We start from the raw sequence: 16,951 nt of genomic DNA on the forward strand, positions 1-16,951 counted from the left end.
TGACTCGGGAATTGGTTGAGTCGTACAGCTGGCAACCGCTACCCCACCCCGCTTACTCACCAGACTTGGCTCCATCCGACTACCACTTATTTGCATCGATGCAAAAATGTGTTTTTTTCTTGAAAAAATACCGGTTTCATATGTATACACCTGGTATATGCGGGGAGGGGGTGTCAACCACTTTATTATAACTTGTGATATAAGGGAAGAGAGGGATAAAAAACGGACAAAAAATGTGTGAAACAATTTATGGATGGCCCCTAAACTAATATTCGGAGAAAAATATGAATACTTAATTCAGTGTGACTACATGAATTCTTTAATAAACGTGTCAAAATTTTGTAATAATAATTTTCAGTTTTTTTTGTGTTAAATGCAGCCACCCTGTACATTTTTCGTAAAGTATTGAATAGTAAAATAGGTTGAATTTGATGAATTAAGAAGAAAAAAAGTTTCCTATAATTACTGTAAAGGTGTACCTACGTATTTGTTAAAACATACCGGGGTGTCTAATGTGGCTAAAGTGATGAATCGAAGGAAGAGTTCACTTCCTGAAGCAATAGCAGTGACTGGATGATCAGTTGATCTCATTGCAACCACTGCATTTTGTAAACAAAATCGCAATTCTTGTACAGTTTCAGCTGCAAATAAATACATTTTTTTAATAGTTATCAATTGAAAAATAGTAAGTCATTTCAATATATTTTTTTTAAATTCCGATGGTCGATCATGTAAGGGATGTCTAGAGAGACGGAAATTCTAATCAAAAATTAAATTTAAAAAAAGGAGCAGGAAGTTTGGATTGGACAAATCTGATACGCTTAAAAAATTGGTGTGTCTACAAGGATCAACAAAATCCGGCTATTCGTACCGAAATTTCGGTACTGGTAGCTGCGGCTTAGAAAAATCTTTCGAATGACCACATTGAGTCATAATATACAGTTAAATATAAAATCAAATACAAATTATTTGAAAAAATAGAATTATGTAATGTAAAAAAAAAATGTTTAATTTGAATGTTGGAGTCATAAAAAGTCCTGTTAATTTGAATGTTAAAAACATATAATACACATCTTGTAACAAAATTCAAAGACAAATTTATGAAAAATCTACTGTATTTTTTGTTTAAACAAGGTTTTTACAACAAAATGGAAGATTTTGATACAAATCATGTTCAAAAGTTAAACTTACATTTTGAGTGTTCCAACACTTCAAGAAGGGTTCGGATAGCAGCAACTCCAGCCGAAACATCTTTTTCGTTCTTGATAATATCGCTGAAGTATCGGCAAATTTCTAAAATTAACAAAACATGCAAAATATGCTTATATGATAGTGGACGGGTTAGTGTAAAGGCCTCCAGAAATTTTTTTTAGAACTTACCCTGTTCCTCCATATTTAAAAATTCTAGTTAAGTCTCGTCAAGATGATAAAATTCACTATATCACTAAAGTCACTTTTTAACGTTGCTTTAAACCGTTTAATAAATAAAATAAAATTGCATGATGCAATTCTGTAACTTTTTGAACAGCTGAGAGCAACCGAGGCCCGTCGAGTGTAATTTTGTGAGGTTATGTCATATTATCACATGCTGATATGAGCGCCTGAATGTATGTGACCATTTTTACACCTGGGATGTCCGAGAATGGAATATGAAGGTTTTCGAATTTTTTATGTATTCTCCTAAATATATTTATCAATATAAATTATGTTTTTCAGTTTTAGTTTAGCTTTCGATATTTTAAAAATGACAATTTTTAAAATCAAATTTATATCACCAATTAAAATTCAACAAGAATTAGAAATAATCTTAGAAGATTTTTCCCAAAATGCACTGAAAAGATCGCATAGAGCATGCGCAGTGATGTTGGAACGCAACTGTCAAGTTGCATCAATGAAAGCACATGAAAGCGCATAAATCTGATAAACCTTTTTGTTTGGTTTTATTCCTAATGAAGAACTACTTTCTTTAATAATAAGTAGAGGTAAGTAAATAAATTTTTTTTTCTGAATTATAATATGCTCCCGAATTTGAGATTATTTTTAAGTAAACGGCATTTCCATTTAGCGAGGTTCGATAGCTGTTTTGCGCGGCATAACCTCAAAATCATTTTTTGTTTATAATTTTGTTTACGGTAGGATGGGCTGAAATAGCAAATTATTTTAATTTAAAAAATCCACGGGCCTAAAAGTTTGCGTGTACTATTAGAGTACAATTAGTTTATTTTACAAATTAACAAAATAATCTATTGTCGCAAGTGTATAATTGACATTTTAAATAGCTAAGAGTTTAAAATTTGACATGATACGCAGTAGGAATATACTTGAATGCGTTTAAATTAATTAAAATAGTGGAATTAGTACAAAACCGTAATTTTAAACTAATTTCAGTATATCAGCCCATTCAAATATATTCAAATATTCTCCTATTATTGTACGATATAAACTTTCTATTTGATAAAGAAATCTGCTTAATTTGATTTTTAAACAAGGATTTTACAACCAAATTAAAGATGCTTCTAAGTTTTGACAATAAAATTATCAAGCAGTTAGATTGATAGATATTTGAAATATTCTTCAAATGTTCTATATGGATTATATAATCTGTACATTTTTCTTGAAGTAGTGACTGAGATCCTTTTTGTTTAAACTAATAATAATATTTATTATTTTTTCATAACTGAAAAGTTCAAGAAATGCTGAAAATTTCAGAAAACCCCGCAAAATTCTAGCATTACTCTAAAAGACACCATAATACATTTTTTAAACAATTATGTTTCTCAACTCGCATTCATTATTATCTGAATAAGTAAAACGTGCACTAAAAGTTAAAAATTACAGATAATGTCGCCACTATCTAACATTATTATAGAAATGATAGTTATAAAAAATAATAATTAGTTTTAAAAACCTTTGTTAAATTGCATTGATTCATTGTCTAGTGAAAAGTCGGCAAAAACAATGATTTATTTAATCAACTTTTTTATCAAATATAATTAATTAATGTTACACTCTAAGTGAAAAGTAGACGAAAAGTTGAAAATTTCTGTAAACACCGCAACCTTCCAACATTATTCAAAAAGGATATAATTTCAAATAATAATAAATTGTTTAAGCAACTCTGTTTCCTAACTTGAATAAATTATTACCTCAATTTAATTGGAAAGTGGATCAAAAGTAGAAAATTTTAGAAAGAAACTGCAACTTTGTAGTATTATTCGAGTGAAAGATTATAAAAAATAATAAAACATTGTTTAACCAATTACTCTTGTTAACTTTAATTGATTATTGCCTCGATACAACTGAAAAATTAAAAATAAATGGATAAATTCGGAAAAGCTGCGACTTTCTAACTCTATTCTAATGACAAATCGCTAAAAACAATAAATTACTTAAACAATTGATTTAAACCTATAATTATTTGTAAAAAGTAGTATTTAATGTATCAGAAACAATTTCTATTAAAACCCCGCATAAAATAATTATTAACGGCAAAAAATAGCAAAATCGTATTTTCACTTGTGGGGTTTTTGAGATAAATAGATTAATAATTAAATGCTTTTATTCAATGTTAAATCCTATTCGAATATTGTTTAGCCTAAAATATTTCATTTTAACCTCTTCAGTTTGAAATTTCTTAATTAAAAAAAGAACATTGTTAAATATTTAGCAATATTTGATTAATAATTTAAAATGAGCAATTACAAATCAATGACACAAAAGTAAATAATTTCAAAGGTTTAAATTAAAACTTCAAAAGTTTACAATTTTAATTGTACTATATAAAAAAATAATTTGTAAGTAAAAGTTGGATTTTGATGTATAAATAACAATTTAACAGTTGTTAATTAAAAGTAACTTACAATTGAAAGCATTTAAGTTATAATGGTTCTAAATTAAAATTTCTTCAAAACATTATGATTTTCGACATTTACACTCATTTATACATTTACATTCGTTCATAAATTTAGAGCATTAAAAAGAAAAGCTTGGATTTACATTTTTTACCAGAAAACTTTCAACTGTTCAGTTTATAAAAGTTTCAAAGTTCAGATTTTGTATTTAATTTAAAATTATTGTTGAATTGAAATCTATTAAAAGTTTCCACTGTATACGTGTAGATTGTTGAGTTTTTGTATAGCAAAATTTTGTTAACTGGGAAATGACCGGGGATTTTTTTCGTCGATTAAAAAGTCACCCTGTTAAACGTAAGAATACTTTTTAAATTGCATTTACAATTTAGTTTAATTCAACCTTTATACTTCATTTTCAAAATTCCCTGATTTTCCTTGACAATTTTTTTATTTTCCCTGACCATTAAGATTCAAATACCAGCATTTTAATCTTGCAATATTTTTAAGATATGATCTTTTATAAGCGGAATAAAAAAATATTTCAGATACAAAATTTTTTTAAACAAAACATGACTTTTTTATTATAAAAGATGATTTTCTAACAAAATATGTGAATTTTCCACAAAGTAATTACATCTTTAACAATATATTAAAATTTTGAATCTAAAAAGATGAAATCTCATGAAAAAAAGTATAATAGTTGATATTTTAAACAAAAAAAATGATATTTCATCTAAAAAAAAAACAATTTCAAAAGCAATAGGACAAATTTTTAACAAATAAAGATTTTTTAGTTATGAAAGAAAGAAAAATGTACCTATCTTGTTGAAACTTCAAGCCAAAAGACGAATTTTTCGTACAAAACTGGGATTTTCAACAAGAAAATATGACTGTTCACAAAAAAAAATTACAAAAAAAGAATTAAATTTTCAACTAAAAATACGAATCTTCAACAAACATGATTTCCCAATAAAGTGGTTCAAACAAAACATATCAATCCTCAGACAAAAAAGTTTATTTTAAAACCAAACAGTCGCATTTTTATACAAGAAAGATTAAATTTTTACTAAAATAGATGAATTTTTTAATCAAAAAGACAAATTTCCTATACAAAAATTTAATTTTGAGCCAATAAAGATTTTAGTGTGACTTTCCAACATGAAAATATGAGTTTTTAACACAAAGGACAGTTTATACGAAGATACTTGATTTTTATACCAAAAAGATGACTTTCCAACAAACAGTTGAACTTTAAACCAAAAAAGTATTACTTAAACCAAATTGTCAATTTTTCAACGAAATAGTTGCATAACTTGTAACCTTGTTAACCTAGAATCTTCCATAAACGGAATAAAAGAATTTCAAATTAAAATTGAAAATTTTCAAATTTATTCTGCTTGACTTTTATTTAAAGTGATAGAAATCACCTGACTTTTGCTAGACTTTTTGTCTAAATCCCTGAATTTTTGAAATTTTATTAAGCTAGGTTCGTTTTTCATTCACCAGCTTTTGTTATACATATAAAGTTAAGTTCACATTATTATCGATGGGCTCTACGAAGAATATTAGGCTATTTTTTCGATCGCCTTAAGAATTAGACTAACTTCATTTAGCTAAGTTTTCAGGAGGAAGAAATAACGTATTATTTTTCGAAATATTTCCAACGAATTCAAAATTTCAGCATTTTGTATTGCAGTTCATAATGTAATTTAGGCTTCTATAACTTTCAAAACAAGAAATTTTAAAAGATTTTTATTTATTTTAACACTTCTACGTGTTAACTAAATTTCATAAAAAATGAAGTTAGCCTAATTCTTAACGGTAACAAAAAGATAGCCTATTCTTCGTAGAACCCATCGTTATATTTCTGTACAATTACTGCGAGTTATTTCTTCCATTTGCGAATTTCCAAAAATCACGTAGATAAATGACCCCCCCCCCCCAAACCGTAACAAATCGTAACATAATCTATCGGCTCCTCTTCCTTGAGCTGTTACGTTTTGAGTATAATTCCTTATGTACCATATGTATGTACCATATATCCTTATGTACCATAGGAAAAATGCATAAAAATTACAAAATAAATATGAAAAACACTTTTAAATTATTTTTTCTTCATAGTGTAAACTCAGGTAGTAAATGAGACTTACGTAAATACGTATTATTTTCTTTAATATAGAAAAAAGCGGCATAATTGAAATAATTCAAACAAACAAAAAAATTGCATGGATATTCACAAATGGTAAAGAATAATAAAAAAATAAATAACGATTGAACAAATGAATGAAAAAAATCCCGAAAGTATATGTTGTTATGCAATTATTAAAATTTTTAAATTTCAAATAACGACAAGATTTTTAATTAACAAAGAATAAAATCCCAAATCTAAAAATATCCGAAACTAAAATTCACCGATTTCAAGACCGACTTTTAAAATAAACGAATTATTAAATCTCCACAAATATTTCAATTCTCGAAATTTTGAACTGCTGAACATAGTAAATTGATTATTAATTTATGAGCTATTAGTAGAATTATAAATAAGGCAAATAATTTAATTAATCATTTATTAATTATTTTCGGCAAATTTTAAATTTTGCCAAGCTTAAATTTCAACAATAGAAATATTTATGGGAATTTAACAAATCATTTCTTTTATAATTGGGTAATTTTTTGTCTTACTAATTTATGATTTTGTTATTCATTTTTTCGTTATTTTGTGTTAGTCCCGGATATTCAAACACTTTTGCATATAGTGATAAAGAACTCATTTTTTTATATTGCCATTAACAAATATTATTTTATCTTTTGCAGCACTTAAATTAATCGATATTTTTTTTTCGAAGTGCTATATTAAATCCAACTTGCAATTGAATTCTGAGAATTGAGAACAAGAAAATAAGTATTATTACCTTTTTTTTAAATTTATGTAAATATAATTTTCATAAGATTCTTGAGAACATTTAAAAGAGTTTTAAATATTTCAGGCTTGTCAAAAAAGAATCTAGAAGATTTTTAAGAAATTTTTTTATAATATAGGATTTTACAAAATATTATAAAAATTCGAGTCCTTATAACAGATGTTTATAACTTTTAGAAGTTGGGAAGGAATCAAGAAATATTTGATAAATTTTTGAAAATGTTTCCGAGTTTTTAAATATTTGTAATCTATTTAATACGTCTTAAATTCCTGAAAATATTTTCAACTGACACGAATTTTTCTCAAAATTTTCAAATATCATTCCAAATTTAATATAATATGGCAAAATTGCAATATTTTGCTTTAAATTCTTTCACACTTTGAAAAGTTTTTCGTTAATAATTCAAAATGTTTTGTAATCTTTTTTCGATTTTCTTTTGAAATTCCTTGCAAAACAATCATTTAAAAATTTCCCATGAATTTTAAGAACTTCTTTTCACAACTTGACAAAATTCAGCTTACCTAGGAAATTTTGTAAAAATTAAAAGAAATGGTCTCAAAGTCTTCCATATTCTTTTAACCCACATTTTACAATCTTTAAAACTTAAAATTATTCTTTTAAAATAAATCCGAAATCATCTCTCCTAACTCTTTTATTCGGGGTCTTTGGGTAATCTCTGCGTTCACTTTTATAACCTGATTTTCACACCGGAGCGATAAACAACGGCATAATTAATGGAAATGATTCGATAAAAAAAGAACAGAAAAACACTATTCGAAAAATCCACTGTCATTTTGACAATAATTATATAAGTAAACCATTTTCTTGATATATTTTCAAGAGTTTGTAACGGATCTACATGACAAAAGGCATATAACCGTCAAAACAACTAGAAAGAAGTTACTACTAGTGCCAAACCGACGTCAAATACTATTACGTATATAATTTATTTGTTATAGGTTTCTCGGAAATCGACATAATCGTTCCTCAAGCTGGAAAAATGAGTAAACGTAAAGACGACCTGGATGGCAACTTTTTCACAAAAATAAAAAATACCAGGCTCACCTACCACTGGAATATCGGCGACTTTGATCAAATGATGGCAACTAAATCAGTGATAAAGTCTGAAAGCTTTCTTATTAAAAACATTCCAGATCTTAGATGGTACTTTTCACTGACACAGTTTACTGACGATAAAGTGGGAACTTCACTAGCTGGTGCAAAAAGGTACATATCTGTTTATTTGAATTGCGTTGGTTCCAATGAGGCTTTAATCAAGCTGATTTTAAAGTTTACTATGATCAATGCCGACAACTCGCATGGTTACAATTCGAGTTTGATCGACAACTCACCAACAGAATCTCAATCTTACGGTTTCGAGAAGTATATTTCACACGACAGTCTAATGAATATAAGAAACTTGTATAAATCCAGTAATGACATTGATTTTTCTGTAGAAATTGATGTGAGCACTTATGTGAATAGCTTAAAAAAACCCGTATATTCTTGCCAAAGTGGGGATCAATGTTTAGATTGTGGTCCGATTATCGAAACTTTAAATTTTGACATCTTATTTGAAAACTCAGACTTCAGCGATTTGACATTGATCTGCCAGGACGAAAGAATCCCGGTACACAGAGCAGTTTTAGCGGCAAGAAGCAAATCGTTTTATGACAAATTCAAATCCTTACAGAGCAATGAGTTGCAAATACAAATTGATCTTCCCATTTTACGTGAATTGCTCTCTTTCATGTACACAGGAAATTGCCCCAATCTGCAAAACTATGTTGAAGAATTATTGGAAGCGGCTACATACTGCAAAATGCCTGATTTACGATGTTTTATCGAACAAACTTTAATCGGTTCGATCAATTTAGAAAATGCCGCGGATCGTCTAGTCCGGGCGGAAGATCACGACTTGAAAAATTTAAAACACTGCGCAATGGTCTTTATTAAACTGAATGTCCAGGAGATTATCAAAACTGATGGATTTCAATCAATCATAGATCTTCATCCGAAGCTTGTGAAAGAATTATTTTGCAGCGTTGTAGAACATTTTCATACAATTAAAGTAGATACGAGGCAAGAGAGATAAGATTTTACAAAAATACTCCCTTATGATTTTTGATTCTTTAATATGATCGTGGCTTTTCAAATACGAATTATGTCTTAGAAAGTATGTATATATATATAAATATATATATATATAAGTATATATTTGTGTACTCCCTGCGCAAAGATGTACTGTGTCGATTTACAAGTTAATGCTCTTCTGTTATAAGTATTCAATGTGAACAAACTGTATTTAAGTTAGTTTAAAATATATTTTTTGATTTTACTCATTTAGACATTTTATTGCATTTAAAAATTAATATTAAGATGCGAACAAAATTGATGAAATTGTGTGAATTATCAGCGCCTGGCCTGACTGGGACTTTTTTTAAACCGGGAATTAAGCTTCAAATTCACGGTCAACGAATAATACAAAGAACTCCATCCAAACGCAATAAATTCTAAATTGAAAAAAAAATCGTCGAAAATTCAATTTTTTTTCTAGTTTAGTAGTTTTTAATGATCAAAACTTGTGAAAAATTGTGAAGTTACAAAAATTAAGATATTACGGGGTGGCCTCTGAACCGGGAAACCGTAAAATTAATTGAGACCGGGGAAAAAAACAACAAATTTATATTTCGACTGGAAATTTTACCAATTTTTAGAACAAAAATGTATCCACCCACTCGATCACAAATTTCATATCATATGGTATACTGCAATATTTTAAATAAGTTCAATTTTTTAATTTTTTTAAATGTTAGGTTCAAGCGTTAACTATTTCAAGTACGAAATCATTTATCTTAGAATACGAAATTCTAGAATCTTTGAATTTAAAAATGTTACATTATAGGTCTTCATTTTGAAACAATTAAAACTTAAAAGCGTTTGAAATTGAGAATTTTTGATAAAAAAACTTTTTAGTTGATCAACTGTAATTATTAACTAATTATTTATTTCCATTAAATTACAAATTCTATTAAAATATTATTTCAGTCTTAAATGTTCCATTTTTAACCCACACAATTAAAAATTTCTTAATTAAGAAAAAGATTTTTAAAAAATATTTAGCAATATCTGACTGCTCGTTTAAAACGAGTAGTTATAAATCAATTATTCAAAACTCAAAAACTTGAAACTGAATTTTTTGAAATAGAAAGTCTTGAATATTTCAAATTTCAGAGAGCTAAATTTAATCTTTGAACGCTAAAATTTTAGTTCATTTAAACAAATTAATTTGTAAGTGAAAATTTTCAAGTTTCATGTATGAACAACAATTTACATGACAAAAGTACGTTGATGAAGTATTTAGAAGTTCTGAAATAATTGAAAATAATTCAAAATTTGAAATGATTTCAAATAATTAAAACAGGATTTAAAATAATTTTTTTGTTTGATATAAAATGATTTCAAAAAATTTGCAAAATTGTTAAAAAAGAATTTGGAAAATTTCCAGGCATTTTATTGTGCAGGATTTTAACAATCGTTTCATCTTTCGAAAAAAAATTTGTAAGTTTTGAATTCTTTTAACTAATTCGATTTTTTTTAAAGATTAAAAAAAAATTAACCAGGATGTTGATTATTGAAGGTCTTGAAATAAAATTTCCAAGCTGTTTAAGGACTTTGAAAGGTTTTAAGGTAATACCATTTTTTATATTTCTTGTTAAAAAATGTTTAAATTTGAAAGAACAATTTCAGTGAATATTTAAAAATATTTCAAAACAAAAACAAAGTTTGATGTATTAGTTTGGTTCAGTTTAAAAACAACTTAATCGTTCAACTTTCAATTTTTCTCGCTTAAAATTCCTAAAATTAATATAATTTTTTAAATCTCCTTCGAAGACATTTTGAAGTTTTCAAAATTTTTAAAAATAGTTTAAAACTTAAACAGATTTCAAACGTTTATAAACAAAATCCAGATTTTTAAACAAATTTTGAAGCTGTTTAAGGATTTTGAAAGTTTTTAAGACAATAAACAAATGTTGTTGATATTCCTTTTTATTTATTTATAAATTTATTTAAAAACAGTGCTTGGGCACAGTCCTTTAGTACAAATCCACTTATGAACTAATTGAGAAGCGAAATAAAGTCTAATCCTGCTAATCGAATTTTTGAGAAAAATTTGAGTTAAAAAAAAATACAGTGAAAACCTTCAATAGCCCTCCCTTCTATAGCCTTCCGAGAATCGATGCCACTCAGACGAGCACTCAGGCGTGAACAAACAAAAGCGGAGCGGGCTATAATGAGTTAGTTCCAACCTACTGTTAGCCTTCAAATCGGGGCTATAGAAGAGTTTCACTTTAATCGTACAGAATATTTAAAAATATAAAGAAATTTGCTGTATAAATAAAAAATGAATAATTATTGATTTGAAACTGTTTAAAATTAACATTAATCAACTTCTAATTTAAAAAGTATTAAGTTAAACAAAATTAATCACAATTTTTTATGTTTGTACGTCGAAATTGCCTGAAATGATATAATTTAAAAATGTTCAAATTTGTTGATTCATTCTTAAATTTAAAGCATTAAAAATGATAACGTGGATTTTTATTTTTTAAACTGAATCTGAATCATTGAACTGTACAATTTATAAAAGTTGAAAATGTAGAATTTTGCAGTTTAACTGCATTTGATTAAAAATCGTTTAATTTAAAAATGCAAAACTTTTGAAATATAACATTTTTAAATTAAAATTTTAAGATTCGAGAGTTCCACTCTGAAGTCTTTAATTTGCAATTCAGTCTTTACTATTTCAAAATACGAATTTTCTAACTTTTAAGAGTTCGAATTTTTAATTGTATTGAATCTGTTTTTCCTTCTTCAATAAATATTCAAGACGAGAATTGAAAAATATTTATAAGTACGGAACTTAGTTCGTAAAAATTTAAATTTAATTCGTAAAACTAAGGGAAGTGTTTGAATAGCTGCGTTCCGTATTTGAGTCTTTCACCTTTTATCGCTCGGAACGTAAAACGGTAAGTGATCGATTTTAGTAACACATACATACGTCTTCTTGCATGAAAAAGTTTTATGAGACCTAAAAACGTACCTTTTTTATACGAACACGAAAATTGAACCTAGTATGTAATTTAAATCAAGTTGGAATGGAGGAAATGATAATGTAAGTTGAGCAAGCTAAAAGCACATAGAAACTTACCGTACCAATTCGTTTGAAAAGTAATTCCCAGTGTATTTTTTTTTTTAATTTTACAAAAAAGATGGGTTTCTTGACAAAGATTCTATTTATCAGCGGTTGCTGATTTTTCAAACTTTTAAGAGCTCTGTGTCATGCTAAAGGGGTTTGTGTTTGTGCTAAAGATAATTAATTCTCTATTAGACATGAGGTTTTAAGAATAAGGTTTATTTATTTAATTTATGTTGCCGAATAATTTAACATTAATCATATGACAAATTCTGAAATATTCTTAGCGCGGACACGAACCCTTTTAACGTGATAAAAAACATCATAGTTTCCAGATGTCGGTAAAAGCAGGGTGGTCGTAGTTCAGGGAATGTCTGAAAATTAGGGAATTTTATTGATCAGGGAACGTCAGGGATTTTTAGAAAAATACTTGAAAAAGTCAGGGAATTTCTATAAGGGGCTCTTTAAGTAAGTATCAAGGAGATTAAATTTGCAATTTTTTATTTTGAAATTGTTTTATTCCGTTTATAAAAAATTCTATATTAAAATTTTACAAGATGAAGATTCTGGTCCTTGAATTTTCATGGTCTGGGGGAAAAAAATGGTCAGGGAAAAATGAGGAAATTTTAAAAATGAAGTTTTGCGGCCACTTTGATATAATATTCTTGTCAGTAATTTATTTGTCCTGTATTTCTATCTATTACTTCGTATGAAGTTGCTTCCCCCTGCCGATTATATCTATAGATAAAAAATGTTATTGTTTGGTTGAAAATGAAACAATTTCATTAACAAGTCATCCTTCTTGATTAAAAATTCGCCTTAGTGGGTTAAATATTCAATTATGTTGGCAAACAAAATTTTGGCTGCCGAAAATTCATATTTTGATTTTGAAGAATCAACTGAAATATTCCATGAAATCAAACCTTGTTTGAAAATTCATCTTTTTTGGCTGAATTTAACTGTTTTTGATTTACAATTAAACCCCTTTTTGGCTGAATATTGAACAATTTGGTTGAAGGTTGAGCCACGTTTTTAAAGAATCATTTTTTTGTTTGATGATTCATAATTTTATTCGAAAATTCATCTCTTTGGTGAAAAATTATTTGTTTTTTTTTGGTTGAAAATTAATTTGTTTTTAACTGAAAATTTAACTTTATAGTTCAAGATTCGCCATTTTAGTTTAAAATTTAAAATTTCATATTTTTAATTAAAGATTCGAATACTTGTGTAAAAGTTGAATTACTTTGTTAAAAAATATTTCTTTGGTTGAAATTGAGCCATTTTGTTGAAATTTCGTTATTTATTTGTTTAAAACTAGTATTTTTAACTGAAAATATGACATTCCAATTTTCGTTGAAAATTGATATTTTTTAGTTGGAAATTCGTCTCTTCTTGGTAGCTAACTTCTTGCTTTCAAATTTCCTTTTTTCCATTTTCCATGTTTTGTTGAAAAGTTATATTTTATATTTGAAAATTCCATTATTAGTTTGAAAAATCATCAATTTTGTTGAATATTCGTGTTTTATGGGGAAAAAATGATTTTTTGGTTTTAAAATTCATCTATTTTGGTAAAAAATTCATATTTTTTAAATTTATCTGTCATCATATCATATTTTTATTGAAAATTCAACCATTTTGTTGCATAAATAATTATTTGGTTGAAAAATCAACTCTTTGGTTGAAAATTTAACTGTTTTGTTGAAAATTTAATTATCTACTAAAAACGTGGCATTTTTGGCTTGAAAATTTAACTATTGGGTGGAAAATGCAAATGGTTTTAATTGAAGTTTAATCTTTTTTGCTCAAAAATTCAACCATTTGATTGAAAATTCATCTTTATAGGCTAAAATACACATATTTCTGAAAAATTTCAACTATTTTCTTGAAAATTCGTCTCTTTTGCTTTGAAGTTAAATTATTTGATTGTCAATAAAGCTTTTTGGTTAAAAATAATTTTTTTTTGAAATTCGTCGTTTTTAATTGAAACGACATCTTTTATTATAGAAAATTAATCTTTTTCGGTTGAAGTAAATATGACACTTTTAAATTTTATTCTAAAATTGTTTTATATCGCAATATTTTGTAATGTCATGTAATACTTATCCAAAACTTACTTTATCGAGTTGAACATTTAGGAAGTTACGTGAATATAACTAGATAACGTTTGTATAATCCTACATTTTTTGAAATAGAGAAAAAATATATTATTTGAAAAGTTTTGATATTTTTATTTTGCATTTCTACAAATTTAGAACCATACAAACGTCACTTAGTTTTTTTTCAAATTTAATTTTTTAAATTTTCAGCTCGATAACTCAATTTTTGTGGCCTTCAGTTATTTCGAAAAAAATGTCGGTAAAGTAGAAATGGGGTAGGTATTACATGGCCTTAAGGGCATGTGATACTTACAGTTTCCCAGGTTTTATTTTTCCACAAAAATGAAAATGTTAAAAAACTGAATTCGGAGATGCTATAAAATATCATAACGGACGTCCCCGGACTCTTTTTTGAGGGATAATAACAAAAAAACATTATTGTGCTAAATAAAAATTTTATGCATATGCATTATTTTGAGTTTACGTCGTTTTCCATCTCTGCCTTTCCGATAATCTGGAAATTATTTATGAAATAAATTTTTTCATTGGCTGCAAACAAGGTTAGTTCCGGGAGATTAGTTACTATGTTTATTTGTAAGGCCAAAGTTTTCGGCCAAAAATATTGTGTAGTTTGGAAGTAACGCTCGGGGGAATTGTAACACACATAACTTCGAAATATACACGCACGTTGTTCGCAATATCAAAAATTTTTTGATAAAAAAACACAAAAAAGTGTGTGGGAACGTCCGTTAGCATGTTCGCTATCATTTCCCAGATTTTGAAGGCAAAATATTTCTTATCCTAGGAAAAAAGCCGGGGGAATCTAACACTGAAAAAATCGATACTATTTCCTAAGCGCTATACAAATTAATCACATTTTGCTAAATTAAAACTTTTTTGAATTACCCTAAAAAAAAGTGTGTGGGGACGTCCGTTAGCATGTTCGCTATCATTTCCCAAATTTTTAAGACAAAATATTTATTATTCTAGGAAAAAAGCCAGGGGAACCTAAAACTGGTAAAATCGACCATTTTCTAAGTACCAGATTCCTACCTTACCGCCATTTTTTTATTTCCCAACTTATTTTCACACGAAGCTCCACATCGACTTCAAAATTTGGGATAACAAACAAGAAGAACTGAGAATGGTGGGTCTGGTCCTAAATTTGTGTAATTATGAAAAAATTTTTTTAGATGTGAATAATTCTTTTTTTTACTTTTTTCATGATTATTAAAATTTAGGACCAGACCCACCTTTCTTAGTGCTTCTTATTTATTATCCTAAACTTTCAACTCGATGTGGCGCTTCGTGTGAAAATAAGTTGGGAAATAAAAAAAGTGGCGCGGCGGTAAGGTAGGAATCTGGTCACGTGACCCACTCGTCACATGGCCTTAATTAGAAATAGGAAATGTCCAATAATGTGTAGAGATTTTATGGTGCGATTATAAAATGTTCGTTCCTGTGATTAATGAATCCAAGCACGAATCGGAAAATCCATATCCACTAGTCCTGCAAAAAATCAGCGTGTCTCTCCTATATAAGTTTGTGCCTTATCGAACCTAAGTTGCTATTAATTGGTCCGTTTCATCCCTACGTGGAAAATAGGGTAGGTAACGAAAAACTCAAAATGATTAGATTCATTTATAATAGCACTGAAAAGTTTCTTTGTGGCATTACGAACACATTCAAAAAAGAAAATTTCAAAAACGTTCTCACCTTTGGAAAAAACTAGTGAAAAATTTCAACCTTTTCTAACCTATATGTAAGATAAATGTCCCAGTAATCATAAAGCTTGACTATAACTTTAATTTATTGTTAACAAAATATTTGAAAAGTAACATTTAACGATAAACACCAACTTCATTTTGGCGTTTTATAATAGCAAATAGTAATAATATTAATTTAAATGATATAAAAAGCAAGACAATTGCCATCACGACTACTGGGACTAAGGTCACGATTACTGGGACATTTACCTTATGGGAATAATTTTTTTTATTTTCCCCCGTAAAGTTTATGTAAGTTAATTACTTTAGAGGACAAAAAGGTACAAATAAATTTTTTTTCTTGAAATATAATATTTGAAACAAGGAAAAAATGCATTTTTTAAAATTTGTACCTTAAAATGACAAAAAATTGTTCCGCTTTTATTATCTTTTAATTATTTTTTTGAAAAACTAAGAAAATACGAAAATATTTTTAAGTTTTTAACAAAATTTGCGTGATATTTTTGACAGAACCTGAAACATGAATGATTTTTACACAAGATCCGTAAAAATCCGTTTACTCAGGATCCGTGAATAATAGAAAAATACTGGTCGGTTTGTAATAATAATATCACAAGTTTATGTAATAATTAATATTACACAATCTGAGAAAAAAAACCTCTAGCTCCGGCGGGATTTGAGCACCGCGTAGATTGATTTCCGTTCAGATGCTCTACCGCTAAGCGACGGAGGACGCAGAACTCTTCTTCTTAGAGGCCTACATGACGCTATCGACCATAGCATTCTATGTCGAACAATAATTTCAAATCATTAAGGGCATGTGACACAGCTAAATACCTATATTACCGACCACAGTTTTTCAGTTCACTGAATGTTTTTTTGAACCTAAGAAGTTTTTTTGTAAATAAAATATCGAGCTGAAACTTTGGGAAATGTATTAGAGTAAAATCAAGTACGTTTAGGTACTGCATTTTAGTAGGAACTTTACTGAAAATTATTTCATCTTTTTTCTGAACCTCAACATTTTTTGAACGTTCGAATTTTTTTTATACATAAAATATCGGTCTCAAACTTTGAGAAATGCAAGAGCCGAAAGAAAACTACGTTTAAGTACGAAGCTTAACAATAAAAGATGTAAAAAAATATATTTTAACAATCA

General features: G+C 27.6%; 2 protein-coding genes across 3 annotated transcripts in view; one reads left to right on the forward strand and one right to left on the reverse strand.

Moving 5' to 3' along the window:
* The window catches only part of LOC117177844 (translation initiation factor eIF-2B subunit alpha), an 11,428-nt gene extending 9,847 nt beyond the window's left edge, over positions 1–1,581 (reverse strand). The window contains exons 1-3 of one of the 2 annotated variants that reach the window (XM_033368832.1): positions 1,381–1,581; positions 1,192–1,293; positions 484–641 (exon numbers count right to left, since the gene is read on the reverse strand). In XM_033368832.1, coding sequence (XP_033224723.1) covers positions 484–641; positions 1,192–1,293; positions 1,381–1,393 — 273 coding nt within the window. In that variant the 5' untranslated portion in view covers positions 1,394–1,581. The remainder of the gene's footprint in view (positions 1–483; positions 642–1,191; positions 1,294–1,380) is intronic. The other variant, XM_033368833.1, reaches the window with a different exon arrangement.
* A 300-nt stretch (positions 1,582–1,881) lies between these two features.
* Positions 1,882–9,112, forward strand: LOC117177771 (speckle-type POZ protein-like). Its single transcript, XM_033368682.1, has 2 exons — positions 1,882–1,982; positions 7,732–9,112. The coding sequence occupies exon 2, from the start codon at positions 7,773–7,775 to the stop codon at positions 8,865–8,867; it is 1,095 nt and encodes a 364-aa protein (XP_033224573.1). The 5' UTR covers positions 1,882–1,982; positions 7,732–7,772; the 3' UTR covers positions 8,868–9,112.
* Positions 9,113–16,951: the final 7,839 nt, after the last annotated feature.

Source organism: Belonocnema kinseyi, chromosome 8, assembly GCF_010883055.1.
Source record: "Belonocnema kinseyi isolate 2016_QV_RU_SX_M_011 chromosome 8, B_treatae_v1, whole genome shotgun sequence".
NCBI lineage: Eukaryota > Metazoa > Arthropoda > Insecta > Hymenoptera > Cynipidae > Belonocnema > Belonocnema kinseyi.